This window comes from Aquarana catesbeiana, linkage group LG05 (genome assembly GCF_042186555.1).
Source record: "Aquarana catesbeiana isolate 2022-GZ linkage group LG05, ASM4218655v1, whole genome shotgun sequence".
In the NCBI taxonomy this organism is placed as follows: domain Eukaryota; kingdom Metazoa; phylum Chordata; class Amphibia; order Anura; family Ranidae; genus Aquarana; species Aquarana catesbeiana.
In genome coordinates, this window is record NC_133328.1 from 398,751,385 (window position 1) to 398,768,420 (window position 17,036).

Sequence of the window (17,036 nt, forward strand, 5' to 3'; positions counted from 1 at the left end):
GAGTGGAACCTCAACTTTTGTGGCCATTTCGAGAGCTCCAGCACTGTAAAGGTGTCACAAAAGGTTTCTGAGCTAGACCTCAGATGCCAAATTTCTAATAATTGCTGTAGGGTAAATCCTGCATGCAAGTACTGTATTCAACTGCAGTGTAAGGTGAATGCAAGACAAGCTTCAGCTCAGATCCCAGCCCATCGGTCACACCCCTCTGACATGTTTCACTCATATTGGGCTTAATTGTAGACCTCTACGAGGGGCCGGAAATGCACGTAGATCGGCGATCTTACCGGGAAGTGGGAGCAGGTACCTGTCAAAACCAGCTACCTGCTACCCCCCAACCCTGCCCCCCAAAAAAGTGCCAAATGGCAGTGGAGGGGGAGGGTGCGAAAAAGCAGAGATTTCCCTTTTGGGTGGATATTATAGCTCCATTTTAAAGCGAGGTTCCACCCAAATTTTGAACATTATCTCTATGCATTCTCTTCCTTGCCTAGATGCTGACATGCTGTGTAAAAAAATTTAAATCGCCGTAATTACTTTTTTTTTTCTAATCTTCTTAGCACTTCCTGGTTTTCCTCCCATGGGAGTAGGCGTGTTTCTAGCCTCTCCCAGACCTCCCACAGTCCCCTGGGAGCTAGTCTCAGGCTTCCCAGCATGCATTGTGCAACAGTGTCATCACAACATCTCGGTGAATGCTGGGAGCACAGCATTCACCGCATCCAGGAAATACATGCTTGTGGGCTTCAAATGCCCACAATGAAGATGGAAACCGCCTTCAGTGAATTTTATAAGTTATTCTTTACAACGAAATCGGACACAGGCAGACTTATTACACAGAACATGTGAGTAGATAATCATGAGAAGAAAAGTTTGTGAATGAACCCAAAAAAAAAAAAACGATAGATAGGTGGACCCCGCTTTAAGAGCTTTAGCTTTATTTTCTTTAAGAGTAAGCTTTCCTATAGCTTTAGAATCTGTCGTGGCTGCTACCTCCACCGGTTAATTCAGGCTTAATACGGCTTAGTAATAAAAAAATACCTAAAAAATAGTACGTTAAATTAATCAGATTGGGGTGCTGCTGCTGCATTTAAGAAAAGCTAAATGCACTGTATCACTTAAAAAAATCAGTTACACATCCAAATATGTAATACCAGAACATGGTGTCGCTGATGGTATCAGTGAAAATAGTACTATTCTGTAATGTGACATAATATCACCCTCAAAGTCAAATTAAAAGGACCCTCTCCCTGCTGCTCAGTATTTTTTACAATTTAGTTTTCAATTTATGGCAGTGCCCAGCCCTTCATGTCCTTCATCTGACAATAGCCTATTGATTGCCTATAAGCCTTGAAAATTGGCATAACTTGGTATCAAGGTTCAGCCCTCATAGACTTCAATGGATGTTTGGGTTTCGCCCTTTCTCAAATTGTCATATTCAGGAAACGTTATCATGTAAACTAAAATGTTAATACTGAATGTACCTAAGCCAAATTTTTCAGAAATGCTTTGGTGTATGTATTATAAATTAAAAATATAATTTTAAAAAGTTTAGTATGATTTGGGTTTTATATGTAGCAATTTCAACAAGAAAGCTCCCACTAAAAAAAACAGAGGCAGCTTTACTGTGTGTGAACTCACCATGATTTTTATCTCTGTTCTGTAACAACAACTTCCTGGGAGTTTCAATGGGCAGAAGTTTATAATCCAGGCTTGTCTGATTTCTAAAGGCCTAGTCATTCATGCAATTTGAATCTCATTCTCTCTGGTTTATGTATTGTATCCAAAAGTTTACATAATCTTTTCTGTTGGTTTTGTCTCCCTGCAGAGAGAATTTCCTGTTCCTGAACAGTTCAAGACATCATGGGATGGCTCAAAGTTGGTCACTGAACCTGCAGAGATGATGGGCTAATTTAATACTCTCATTTTGTAAATGCATCCGACCCAGTAGATGTTTTTAAAGCTGCATTTAAATTGGGGCATGCTGCATGCAGCCTTAGTGTGCAGTATACATAAAAAAAATTTAAAAATCATATATTAATCTAATGAGCATTTCCATCTAATCTCCCTGGAAGCAATTTATAGCAAACTTGCAGAGAAAGTAAATAAATGTATTAATAATACTGAGCAGGCTGTTTAGCACTAGCAGTTTAAATGTCATCCTTAGTATGTAAAGAAATTCTTCCAGAATAAGCTGCAATCAGCTGTTTAATTCATTCTTTCATTATCAAATTTGTTTCATTTGCAGTTCTAGTTTCCTCTTTTTGTTGAAAATAGATAGAAATGTATTTCTATTATGACCAAGATTTAATGTATCCCAAAATTGTTTGTGTATGTATGCTGATCAGACTACCATAGATAGGTACTTGTATAGTAGTCTACCTACATAATCAAATGTCTCTTTAAAATGCACTACCACCATTGGAGTATTGGATAATATCACAAAAACACTTCTTTTATGTGTGCCTGGCATTAAAATGATTTTGCTTTTACAAGGTAATATTTTTTACATTAAAAAAAAGTGTTGTTGATTTAATTTGTGAATATGGACTTAAAGTGGATGTAAACCCTCACATAAACCCAGTGAAGTGAACAGCCTCAGATGATACACAGATAAAACAAATCCTCCTACATAGGTTTTACTTGTTTATTTGCAGTCTTCTCTTCCCTACATCCCTTCAAAAGGGCATAAAAGTGTTAAAATTGTTCTCCATCTGTCAGGAGCACAGAGGAGGGGGCAGAAAGGCTGCAGATACAGTGTGTGAGAGATGTTTGGAGGGAAGGCGAACACCCCCCTCCACACAGCAGAACTGTGTTGTGAATAGACAAGCTCTGTTCTGAGTTATCCCCCCTCCCAACACAAATGTATCTCATGTGTCAAGAAAACCTCTCAGAAGTGATTCATGCTGATAACAGAGGAATGACGTACCAGAGAGAAACAACACCTTGAGCTTTGGAGAGAGATAAGTATGTATATATACTACAGATATATGTGCTTTGCTCAGATTCCATGACTGAGGTTTACAGACACTTTAAACACTGCATAAGCAGCAATTATCCATTAATCTACATACTAAACAAATAAAAACATTCATAAGTACATAAATACAATCAAAATATGTGGAGATGAGGATTGCCAGGCAGCAAACCAATGCTTGCTTTAGACCTTCAGAGCACAGCTACAGTTGAGAATGAAAATGGTGACGGGCACTATATGGTATGACATGCATGACTAGAACCTAATTATCACAAAATGTGTCGTCATGCATTTTGCTATTGTTTCCAGCTCAGCAAAAATGCACTGACATTAAAGAAAAAAATGTTTTTCATCAGTAGTGTCCTTCAAAAGTACAGTTCAGTGCATTTAAAAATATCCTGTATCCGGAACTTTTTTGTGCATTGACCTTTATTGTTCAAAATTCCTTTATTTGTATGTTCCTTAAAAAACAGAACCCATTTGAAACAACATGGCAGAGCACACATGTTAACATGGTTTTCTAGTACCTCTGGTGGGAACAAGTCCTATTTGGGTAGGACTGCAATATTTCATGATCATGCATTCGAGTAGTGCCCATCAAAGGAAAATTTGAATTACATTTTTCTTTCCCTGGGAGGAGGATAACATTTTACACACATCTCCTTTGAATAACTTGTACAGACTGTATACTGCTTGTAAAGTTGGTTCAGTAGTCTGATTTTTCGAAGTCAGAATATTACTAGGACTTTGTGCCTATACACTTAGGCCCCTTTCACACTGGGGTGGTTTGCAGGCGTTATTGTGCTAAAAATAGCGCCTGCAAACCGACCTAAAACTGCCGCTGCTATTTCTCCAATGTGAAAGCCCGAGGGCTTTCACACTGAAGAGGTGCACTGGCAGCAGAGAAAAAAAACTCCTGCAAACAGCATCTGTGGAGCGTGAAGGAGCGGTGTATTCACCGCTTCTGCCCATTGAAATCAATGGGGCAGTGCGGCTATACCGCGGCTTTAGCGGCGCTATGCGAGCGGTTTTAACCCTTTTTCGTCCGCCAGCGGGGGTTAAAACCTCACTGCTATCGGCCGAATACCGCCGCGAAAACGACGGTAAAGTGGCGCTAAAAATAGCGTGTAATAGTGTGAAAGGGGTCTTATTTATTTTAAAATTTGAAATATTCCCTGTTGTTTGTAACACAGCACTACAGATCTAACACTTATGTATCAGTAGTCACAAGTACCATTTTTTTAACATTTTCTTTGTGCTCTGACTATATTATAGGAAAAGCTTGACTTTCTAGAAGTAAATCAAATCAAACCAACTAAATTCTTGAGCATGTTTGATAGTTTTCCTGTTGCAAACAACCCAAAAACAAGCACTAGCCATTTATATTGATGCAAAGTGTACTGTAACAATCATAACTGTGCCACATTCAGTATATCTTATATATTCTATTGTATGCACACTTTCACATTTACCGCACCATAAAATGGAAATAAAGTGGGGAATATATTCAGAAGCAGTTAATTGAGTATACACATTTTCCCCAGATATTTTATGACTAAGAAAAAAATATAGCATTATAAAAATAATGAAAATATTATTGGTCTGCTTCCAGCTATTTTATAGTTTCTTTATAATTACACTAATAATAGTAATATTGTAATAGTAATAGTAAAATACAGTAATATTTTAGAATGCACTTAAGTCACTACAGAACAGTTATAGACAGCTTGCTCACCTCACTTCATGTTGTCTTTGCACTATGTATTGGAAAGTTAAGTCACTCTACTTGTAGAACAATGAGCTCTATATTTACATGTGTCCATATACAATGCACTTGAGGTCTGGAATGGCCTATTCTTTGCATAATTAGTTTAACCATGGGGTGTCCATAGTTGGATAACAGTTATACAATGGCAGCCTGTGTCTGCAGTTATCATAGAGACACTTATATTGTATTCTTTGTAAGTTTGACTCAATTAGCCAAATCAGTATGACCAATTTAGCAGAGACTACGAAGAACATATATGAAGAATGGAAAGAAGCATTAATTAGAGAAAGGTTTAAATAGACCCTGTCACCAGTGTAAAAAAAATGCCAGTAGAAGCAAAGAAAAATCAAGTCTTTTAAATGTATATTTTCAGTTTTCTTTTTCTTTCCATAAATAACTTTTTCATTTACTTTCAATGTACCTTTGAACTTGCTAGAAAAGTTGACCACTCCAGTAGAGTCAGTTCCCTGGCACAGCCCTCTCTCTTATTGCATGGCATAGCCCACTCCTCTACTGGAGATGTCTAATTACTCTCTGCTACTCTCTCAAGTTCCCTTTATTTAGCTACAGGGGTAAGGAACAAAGGGGAATACTACACAGTGTAACGTTAGTGACAGCTCTGAATCTACTGGGGCTGCTGGCATCCCATCCAAGATAGCAATGAACAGCAGCTAACACAGGGCTATTGGAAGTCTACACAAGGAAGGCTTTTACAGGTAAAGAACATACATATGGTAAATGCACATGCAAGTTTATGGGAAGATTTTTTTCATTTAACAAGCGTTCTGGTGCACTAGAGTCAGGACTTGGGATTTCCTTATGTGCTACTTTGCAGCTGAATTCACAAGCAGGTAGATAGTGGTATATGGGTGTAATAATTCAATAATTAATTCCTGTGTTGAACATGGTGCTAATCGGTTAACTTTTGCTAAGTGTACTCAAACATTTTGTGGGACATTCATTCTCAATGCAATGAGTTGTAGGCATGGAGATTAGTGCATGATCTGACTTGAAGCTCATATCAGGGCCTTCATCTCACCATACATCTACATAATTGTGCCACATTTAGACCTTTGTAGTGCTGTTCCCATATTGTGGATTTAAATCATACTTTAATGCTGGTTATAACAGCTATGTAAATGCTGTTGTTTTTTTCATTATTGACAATCTAATGAGGTTCTGTACAGGGTATTTAGTTTGTGTGCAGTAAATACATGTCACAGTTGCCATCATACACTGTGGCTTTCATGTATTGTTTCCTGCCTCAATATGCAATAAAAAGACACCATTCTGAAATAAAGCACACTTGTTTAGGCAAATATACCGGTACTTGTTGGATGCACTCTATTAACATTTCTAACTAAATGAGCTTATATTATGTTATTATATACGAGTATAACGAGTATATAAGAGTATAAGAGTATAACTGCTCTTTCCTTTGTATGTAGATTATAGTTATGTTTAAACTGGGGAGCAGAGGAGCACTAGATACAGGTTCAGACAGGTTCTGTTTATCTCTATATGTTCTGGTACAAATCCTGGAGAAAATTGAAAGACCAGGTTTCACCTAATGAGACACACAACCCGGACACCCTCAACCTGCATGGGTGGAAACCCTGGGTGACACCATAGACATGCTATACATATATTACGAACAGTTTGGAGCAAAAGCCCTTCATCAAGCCAAAGACTATATAAAGTCAGAATGTTTGCTAAGGAATTACAGCAAATTCTTATATCAGGCCTTCTTACTTGCATCCTATCCGTTCTATGCATTGTAGCAACCATAAGAAGTAGCTAAATGCAGATTATCTGCATTACAGATTTTGTTCTTTGGCTGTTATTCCTGTACTGTATAAAATGTACATCTCCAGCAGTTGTTTAATACTTTGTAGGAATGTAAGGTGGAGGTCAACCAGTGTTCTCAATAGTCAGTTAAAAATAATAGAGTTATAATTTTGGATTTGTGAATTAAAGACTATGAACTTCAAATTGTGTAATAAAAATAAGTGTTTAGATATGCTTTGAATAGTCCATCGTTAAAAATTCCTTTACTGTGTCAAATAGTCAACAAGTCAGATGTTATAGTAAAACAAATGGTGGAATCTCATTGTAGTCCTAGTGTAGGACTCCACACCCACATACAAAAGCTATCTTTTTACATTTCATCTGGTAGAGCTGATGCCAGTTCCTCCCAATGAAACCTGTATATTCGATGAATTACACTAGGTTTACATATGCCACTGTGCGACCTGCCCAAATACCGGCAGTCACAACCACCCACACAGAGAAGTGCGGGACCCGCGGGCGGGTGCCATTAATCCTAATGGCATACCGCCCACACTAGAAATCGCACCCGTACTGGGAACAGCGGTTCTCGTGTGGGCTGCAATTTCATAAATAGTGCAGGGACTTCTTTCCTGAGTGTCGTGGAGCACAGGAGCCCATTTAAATGAATGGGCTCTCGTACCCCCACAAACCACGGCCAGAATGGCCACACAGGTGTAAACCTAGCCTCATAAATAGTCTGATTATGTTTAGCGGCATACCACCATAAATATGCTCAGTACTATAGATGCTAGCAGAACAGATTCACAGATGTTTTCATTACGCAAACCTTGACCCATCCTTGCTGTTGAGATCAATAGATTTCTGCAGCATAAACATAAGTTTGACACTGTCAACACCAAACAGACCAAAGTAAATACATATGTGTCTTCTTTTGCAGTGCTGGAACTGTAAGGTTATCTTATTGGTATTGCTATCCGATCCTAATATAATAATGTTGAAGGAGGTTATCTGGTTTCTGGGCAGGTGGCTTCTACACCTCAAAGGATCTCCACCATTCTCTTGGCTTGTAGTTTAAGGTGACCAAAATGTTAACTGAAGCCTTACACCACTGCTAAAAGGTCCAGACATAACTTTATTCCAGTACCGTTAACATCTAGTCCATATACATTGTTTTCTATCTCAAGCCCAGATGAGGGGGTGTTTTTGGACTCCTGAAACATGCTGTCTATCCTTTTTATTGTCTCCCTGACCCTTACTGGGATAAGGTTGTATATGGACCTTTCAGCAGAGCTGGAGCACTAAAATTCTAATTTTTCTTTTGCTTGTAAGTCATTGCAGCTTAGTTAATAAAATGTTGAAAAAGCATTTATAAACTGTAAACCATAGCTAATGTAAGCTTTACTCTGGTTACCACTTTTACTTCTTTTTTTTTTTTTTTTAAATAAGCCCATCAGGGATCCTATCTCACATCACAATGTTTTTTTTTATATATAGCAAACAAAGTGTAGTCATCCATCACAATCATCTTTTTTATTCCTGTTTTTCTAGAAATTGCTTTATTACACTTTGTTAAATAAACCACATTTTTTATTTTAATAAATATAGACCTGCAGCCTCAGCCATAGGTCTTCTCCAGTATTCGAAGACCAAAAGCTTGATATACTATAGTGTGAAGTGTAGTGAGCACAAACACCCAGTCATATGTAGGAACAATACAAAATAGAGCTTCTTTGGCATATGATTAGATGTAAAAAGCCTGTCCTCTCACTTCCTGTCTATTTGATTGGTGTCAGACAGAACAGAAAGTGAGGAGAAAGCTCCCCCATAGAGACAAAGAAAGCTCTAAAACATGTTTAGTAGAACAGGAAAGAGTTAGAATTTCATACAAGGCTTTGATGCCATTTGTGTCACCCCTCACTTTTTTTTTTTGTTTAAACTTGTCAGTTGAATGGGAAATGGGAATATTTTTCTCAGTGGGGACACAGCAATGTTTTATTGCTGACTGTGTCCCAACTGGAAAGATTTTTCCTTATTTCCGGTTCTGACTCTTGTCAAATAGAAAGTGAGGGTAAACCACCACAAGGGGGAACAGACAGCAATTAAAACGTGACAAAAGGTCTGACCCTACACACTATTGAACTCCTAGGCTAAAAATGTTTTTGTGGAAGCTGGGCTGTAAGAATTCCAGTAAACCCCTTTTCTCAAGTTCCCTACTGGTAGTATGATAAAATGGTACAACAAATTACTCTCACCAACATCAGGATAACCACAGGGTATTTCTCCCTTGAGCTTATATACACCATTGCTCTAAACCTCTCTGTACCCCCAAAACGTCAAGGATGTTTTGTTGGAATTCCTTTTTCAATGTCAACGATGTATTGGTTAATTGAAAACAATGAATACCCATTGTCATGTTTTTTGATATGTTGCCAATAAAAACATTGAACAGAAAAAGAATTCCAGTAAAAAAAAAAAAAAAAAAAAGTTATTTGCCCAATAAAAGACAACATAATAAAGTTTTAAACTACAACACTCACCTCTAATCCATAGCTTCTTTTCCACTATTAAATGCCATCTGCCCAAAGGATTTATTGATGGCCAGCATCATTTAACCTACTTCATATGAGCCCAGGACACCATGGACATATCTCAGCCTGTGATTAAACAGTGAAAGAGAAGAGGCACAGTGATGAGAGTATTCCACCCTCACTCTGCTTTTTCCTTTTATCAACTTGATTCTTGTCTTCACATGAAATGATTGCTTTCTACTAGTGCTGCTTTTTCTTTCCCACTCTGAGCTTTGCTGAATATGCAGTTGCAAAAGGCTGAACAAGTCACATTCAGATACTTACACTGCTTTTGTTTAAAAAAAAAAATTAATAAATTAACGCTTCAATTCTTTGTGTCTTTTATATCTGCCTAAAGTTATCTATACAGGTTTAGTTTATTGCTCCTCTCACTTCACACTATAGTAAACCAGGCCCAAATGTTCAGTATTTTGTTCCTTTTTTCTCAGAAACAATCCTTACTATGTGCTTGTATAAAAAAAAAGTTGGGAAGATAAACAGTAGACGTTTTGGATAGTCATAAAAATCAGCTAAAATTTTTTCCCACATATGGCTAGCTTATGTAAGTGAGATTTACTAAGTGGTGAAAATCTACAGAACACAAAATGACGTGACACCCATTATACACATTCATGGAGCACAGGACTCACTCTGGAAGCATCTAGACCTATCTTCAGCTTTCAGAACTTCATGAATGTTTATACATTGTGAGGTCCATATGTTAAGTACAGAGGTGCATTCTTTAATGCAGCTCTGGTGCTTTCAGTGCACAGAAAACACATTTCACATTAAACATATCGTTACATGAGATAATACCTTTACAGACTAGCTGGCATGTCCAAGCTAAATTTGTATCTTAAAGCGGCGTTCCAACTGTGAATTTTTTTTTTTTTAGGATAAATATGTTAATATTTAAAAAGCTGTTAATAGCACTCACGTGTCTCTGTTTAAACAGTGCTCGATTGCCGATTTAATTTAGAAAGATCTCTTTTATTCCTTGTTCTTGTACATTACCATCTTGCTTGTGGGCATGTGAAGCCCACAAGCACTATCTTCCGGGCTCTGGTGCAACTGAGCGACCAGCATGCACCGCCCGTTCTCGTGCATTTGCTGTATGTACGGCACAACGCCGTAGACTTTTGACGTTGCCATCACAACGGGCGTCGTCGTCGGAAGTGCCCGCCCCCGTTGTGATGGCAACGAAGCCCTCAGCGCTGCCCAGTGACTCCTGAGAAATGATGACCGACATCTCCCAGGAGCACTAGCGAGCACGTGCGCCGAGGGAAATGACGTCAAGCGCCTTGGAGAGGAAAAGGAAGATTACAAGGGACCCCCTAGCAACAGACCTGAAAAGGTGAGTAAAAAAAAAATGTTTCCAAAGGTTGTTATTTGTATTTAATGCAGCTGAATAATGTAAAATTTGTTTTATGACTCCGCTAGAACTCCGCTTTAAGTGCAATTTTCACCAGTCAGTAAATACCGGTATATGGCAATTATTTTTGTGTGAACAGCAATGTGAATTCTGACAAAGTGAGTGAAAAAGTGTGTGAAGTAATATGTGCTGTGATATCATTGGTGTAAACAGTTACATGGTAGAAATTGTTAAATTTCCCTTGTGTTATGTGTGTATTCTGGCTCTGTGATGCCTCTTTCTGGCCTCATATCTTGAATGACAAAATCTAAAGTTAGGGATTGATACACATAAATCAGTAAAGTTAGTATCATTAGAGTAAAATTAGTACCATGCTAATCACAAACATATAGCTAGACATCTGAAGAACTTTAAAAATATATGTTAAAGGGCCAAGTTACAGGGGCATTAACACATTGCACACCACCATGGATCAAAAACATGACCTTTTTTTTTTGCAACATAGGGCATCACAATGCACGGTATGTGTGTTGTGTTGTGATGTGCTGCGTGGTGCATTGTACGTACTATATTGTGTGTTGGGGTGCCATTCTTAATGAATGGCACCACACATAGAGCAGGTGCATTGCATAAATGCGTGGTAACATACATTGTAGTGAGTGTTGGTGCAGCATACAAGTGTAAATGGGCCCAAAGGGTCTGTGCACATAAAACTGATAGGTATGGTAGGTGATGGAAAGTTAAGCTCTAACATTTTATTTCACATGCTCTGCTTGTGAAATCTAAGTTCTTGCATTGCCACGTTTGGTGGCACTTATATAATTATTCCAATCTCATTCCTAGATTCTTTATTTTATAGCATGGAGTGGGAAAATACAAATATGAGAGTGGGAACATATGAAATTCCATAGTAGTTGGGAGCAGAGTCAGGAAACTGAATTGGGGTTAGAGACCATACAAGACATTTGTGGGTGACTAAGCATGGCAGGTTCCACCGATAAGGGCCCATTCACACTTCTATTTCTGTGCATGGTGTTAACACACGTTGTGCCACACATTAATATGCCTTGTGTTATAACAGCCCCTTTATTTTGAATGGGCTTCCAATGCACAGGAATGGACCAAAAAAAATAGCATGCAGCATTTTATTTTGACACAATGCACCACAACACAAGGTATTGCATTACAATGTCTTATGGTGAGCTCCAACACGTGCTTTGGAGCTGCGTTGTATGTAATGGGTTTGAGTGCCATTGCAAATATTCACAATGAATGGCACAGCACGTGCTAGCACACGTAATGTGCATTACAATGGCACAAACATTGATGTGTGCATTACTGCATCAGAACAGATCACAAAGGTGTGTTTCGCCCCGAAATCACATTTCAGTTTTGAGTGAACTGACCCTTTAAGCTACCTACAGACAGCAGCTAAATGTACATGCACGTCTTGGCCACCAGTGATATTTCTAATGAAAGACCTTTCTACAGATATGAAAATTTGCTTTAGGCACATTGGTGAACCATCTTTAATGTCTGTAGGGGGCAGCTCCCAAGAACTGTATGTGGTTACAAAGAATAATCGATAAATTCTACATATAAACTCTTATGGTTAAGATACTGATTTCAATTTTAGGCATATAGAATCATTTGGCATGCTAATAAAAATGGAGTTTTGCCCAGAATCTAGATTATGTATTGTGCTCATGTACAAGTAATGTAAACCATTCCATCTAATGCTGAATAATGACGCACATGTAAAGCACTCTGGGGAAAAAAGGGTTTGTAAATGATAGTTATGTCACTTCTGCTTTTCTATGAAAGCAAACTTGGCCTTGTTAGTGATGTGATGCAATAGTCATCTTTTTTGACTTTTAACAATCTTTTCATGAATTGTTAAAATGGTTTCTTTCAAAATAAATATGTTTGTTACCATTAAAATAAAAAGCTGACTTTTTATCAACATGGGTATGTTGGCGTGTTATTTTTATACTTGCAGTTGTATTAATGACTTGATTTTTACAAAAAAGAATACATGCTAAAATATTTTCAAAATTAATATGGCATCATACCAGTAGGGTTGCCATATTTTCTGGGGAAAAATACACGCATCATGGTCTTTTTTCCTATCAATAATATTGGCAATCAGTCCAATTTTTACCAGCCAAGCCAGTAAAATACTAGTCCTATACACTTGTGATCAGACATAGAACTATTATAGGTGGTTCATCTGCTTTTCATTTGCTGGTTTATGGTGAATCAATGGGCATTTGTTGGTCACACCCATCAGTTATGGATTGATTTTTTTGATTAGATTTAATGCTTGGAACTGTTGTATTTTGATTTTTTTTGTTGCATTTGATTTGTGATCATTATTATTGAAATTGTAGTATTTTGTCAGAATTTAAATTTTATGCATGTCAACAAAAACTAAATAGAAAAAAATATAGAATACATGCTGCAGTTCCATTAAACATTTTTGATTTTTTTTATTCCGTCCATATGTTTCTTTTTGTCCTATTGTTCCCAACTAATTTGGAACTAAGCAAACGACCATTCTGTGTTTTTTGCTTTTTTTTATAGCTGGGTTCAGAATATAGAAGGGATCAGAATATCAAAAAATCCTTTAGAAAATGTGTGTGGCTATTATTAAAAACTACTCTGTAAAGAATGGCATGCATATAGCACAGCCAATGGCAGACAGAAGAGGGTCCTTGTGCGCTAAGAAAGCTTACTTTGATACCACCTAGTCAAAGTCTGCTCTGGCCATTTAGAAACCACCTAGAGTTGTCCATTTTATGTCTGTTCCCAGACATAATCTTGTTATTGATTACCCCATTTGCAACAGATTAAGTAAGTTACATGAAGTGCAGAAATAAGTGGCCAGTGTAAGAACCTGAGAATATAAACACTTCATTTGCCAGTCTGGAAAGTTTTCTGCTGTGAAAATGCACATTTATATTTACTAATAGAAATACCCGCGCTATGGAGACAATTGCTAAAGTAAATGAAATAAAATGAAACAAAAACAAATGTGTATTTTGGGCTGCTGCTGTAGTGCAAGGTAAAAAAAAAAAAAAAAAAAAGGAAATGAAATGTGGATATTATACTCAGCGCTGCTCCAATGAACAATGAATAATAAAGTGCCCAGTGGGAGGGGCGAAACGCGTCAAACGCGGAGGAGACCTAGTGACGGTTGTTTGCACGCCAAGGTGGTGTTTTTTGCATGGTTTTAAATTTTTGATGTAAGTGTAATGATTTTGACTTTTAACAAATACATTTAGCAGTATTACTCTATAAATCCTTTTCTCTTCATTGCCACATGTCTATAATATGGATATCCGCTCACCGGGAGAGTTTTGAAGGTGATATTTCCATCTAAGATATACCTGACATCTTTTAACTCATCAGTGGAAGAAAGGTGACATCTTCACCTATACACAGAATACATCTAGAAGTCCTAGTTTATTGGTGAAAGGTGATATTCCAACCCTAATACCGGGCGTGTTTAAAGATTATTGTTGGTGAGTGGGGACCCAGGAGGGGAGCATGGAGTGTCACCAAGATCTGCACCAACTACATAAGTTACACAAGTTCAACACACCATATGGTTATATGGATGGACTTTATATGATTGCACTTTATATGTTTGCACTATATTTGCACTAAGCACTTTATATTGTTAATTAATTCTATGATATTTACTATATTAACATAGACACTTTATTATTTATTGTTCATTGGAGCAGCGCTGAGTTTAATATCCACATTTCATTCACATTTATATTTACAGTATGGAAGAGCATTTACTGTCTGTTGCTAACATGCATTTCGTATGAAAAGTGCAGATGTTCTCTCAAACACTCAGCGGTCCAAGATGAAGAGGGGGGACTGACCCCCCCCCCCGACCCCTGCCAGACCACTGGGGACACTACAAAATTTCCACTAGGTCCCTAGGTTTGGCCTCTTGCCTTTTGCGTCCTTTGTCTAAAAACCATTGTTCAACTACCATATGAACATGTTAAGCTGGGTACACACTGATATTTTTTTCCATTAAACATAAAGTAGAAATATGGCCAAAGCCTTTTTGGCCATACATCTCCTATGGATCACAGGAGAGCCGTTGTTCTGCACCTGTTTTCAGCCGACAGTGGGCTAAAGCTGAGTCACTCAGCCGGTCCAGGCTCTGAAAAGATCCCGACCATGTGGTCAGGAACCACCCATATGCCTGAATCAGCACCTGGCTTAGCCCCTCAGTGATCTGCTAAGCGCCTGAGACAGCCCCTCCCGCCCCCTCAACAGCCCAGTGCTCCAGTGAGCAGTGGAGGGGAGAGCAGGGAGTCGCTGACTGACAGTCAAAGCTCTCTGCTCAGAGCGGAGGGGGAGAACTGAGCGATCAGCAGTGATTGATCACTCGGTTCTCACTGCAGAGCCGACGGGGGGACAGTTGCAGCATCGGATCAATGCTGTATCCACCTAGGTGAGTATAATTGTTTGTTTGTTTTTTAAATCCTGAACACTTCTTTTAAGTACTTAATAATCTGCTGTGGGTGTCCTGTGCTGTTCCTGCTGCAGTAACCTGTCATAGTTTTCCTATACTTGGAAAAGGTTTCAGTAGCAGGGAGGTGAAACGCTCCTCAGTATGACTTTCTCTGCAATTACATTGTTTTACGTTTTGGGCAATAATTATAATAATGTTCAATAAATCATTAATGAGCCTATATTTCATATAGTCAGGAGTGCGGAATAAAAATAATTTTAAAAAATAGGCAATTAAAGAGATTTGTAGGGTAACAAATTATCACTGTTTTTTAAACTCTCCTCAATTTATATGTACACAATGAGCAAGATTTACTAAAAAGGATCATTAGAAACAGAGGACCTTAAAATAGATTTAGGACTGAGCAAAACTATAAGGGTACCTTCACACTGTACTGATCTACGAACATCAGACATTTCTGGCATGAAAAAAACGTGAGGATGGACTGTATACCATTTACCTGTATGCACAATCATTTTTCTAACTTTATTTTAATCAAGGGAGTATCGCGTATGTGGGTAAAAATACTGACCAGCAATGCAGATGTCTTTTTTTTTGTACATTTGTAGGCCTCATGCACACTGGCAGAAAAAAATGCAATTTTTAGGGGCATCTGGCTATTTTTAATTTTTTTTTGCTTATGCCTTCGAAATAAGCTCTAGGTCAGTGGTTCTCAACCACTCTAGTGCCATGACCCCTTGATAAAATTTCCCAAGTTGTGGGGACCCCTAAAAGTAAAATTATTTTCGTAGCTGAGTCCCTTCCACTCGTACAGTATTAAAACCCCCTTCTGGTACATTTTAGGATGTACCACTCTTTCTCTTTGTTCTCCTTTATTTGCCTTTTATCTCTCTCTATCCTTATTTCTTTTTTTTCCCCATCCCTCTCTCTAGCCGTCTTTCTTGTTTCTTCTCTTATTCTTTCTCTCTCTTTATCTTTGTTCCTTACCCTCTTTTCCTCTCCCTTCCATGTTTTCTCTATTTTTATTCCTTCTCTTACTCCTTGGGGGGGGGGGGGGTGAGGAATGGGATGAGTGGCAGTGCTGGTGGTGGGTGGGATGAGTGGCAGTGCTGGGGGGGGAGTTCTGATCAGCCAACTTGATCAAGGTCATCAAGGTGCTCTTGATCAAGGTCATCTGCTGATCTGAGAACTGTAGTGGGGACTTTTAATGACAACTATAATCACAGATAGTGTTACTCACTGTGTCTCCAGCTCGTTGGTGTCTTGCAGCAGTGACACCTATGCCAAAATCAGGAGATAGGGTCTCCTCCAGCCCCTCCCACCTCACATTCCTCACCAATCTGCTTACCACTAGTCTCTGCCCCCCAGCCATGTCGTGAACTGAATGGGCGGCTGTTAAGAGGCTGAGTGGGCAGCCGCAGGCTCCAGGAATAGCCCAGCTGGGCAGCCGAGAAAAGGCTGGGAGAGTGGTGAAGGGCTTCAGGAACATGTGAAGCCGATTTCCCTTACAGACTATGGCAGCGGCAGCCAATGGAAACATCACTTGGGGTGCCGACATCGCTGGATTCCAGGACAGGTAAGTGTCCTAATATTAAAAGTCAGCAGCTACAGTATGTTTAGCTGCTGACTTTTCATTTTTCTGTGTGTGGGGGGGGGGGGGGGGCTGGAGCTTCGCTTTAACAAGCAAACAGTGTCTATAGATGAAGGTAATATATCTAAACAAATGACACATAAAAGTACAAGCTACTATGTACCAAGACTTCACATGAAGTTAGAATCTAGTGTTCCAAATTAGGTACCAATGTTTAGAACCTTCTTAGAAAATATGCAGGTGGAACTTGTCCTATTTAAACCTCTGACATCTAGGGTCTTTTGTTTTCATTGCTATTGACATATGTGTGGTCTTCCTGTAAGATTACTAGAGCTCTGTAAGGCCCTCAGAAAGAAAGCTGTGGATTTTGCTTAGTCTGGCAAGAGATATAAAATTACTGCTAAATGATTTGAAATCAATCATTCCACTGAACAGAAAATAAACTACAAATGTCATAGATTTCAAATGACTGCTAACT

General features: G+C 38.5%; 1 protein-coding gene across 2 annotated transcripts in view; it reads left to right on the top strand.

Moving 5' to 3' along the window:
* The window catches only part of CAP2 (cyclase associated actin cytoskeleton regulatory protein 2), a 212,310-nt gene extending 199,881 nt beyond the window's left edge, over positions 1-12,429 (top strand). For both annotated transcript variants that reach the window (XM_073631112.1, XM_073631111.1), the window contains one exon: positions 1,820-12,429. In XM_073631112.1, the coding sequence (XP_073487213.1) occupies positions 1,820-1,903 (84 nt within the window). In that variant the 3' untranslated portion in view covers positions 1,904-12,429. The remainder of the gene's footprint in view (positions 1-1,819) is intronic.
* Positions 12,430-17,036: the final 4,607 nt, after the last annotated feature.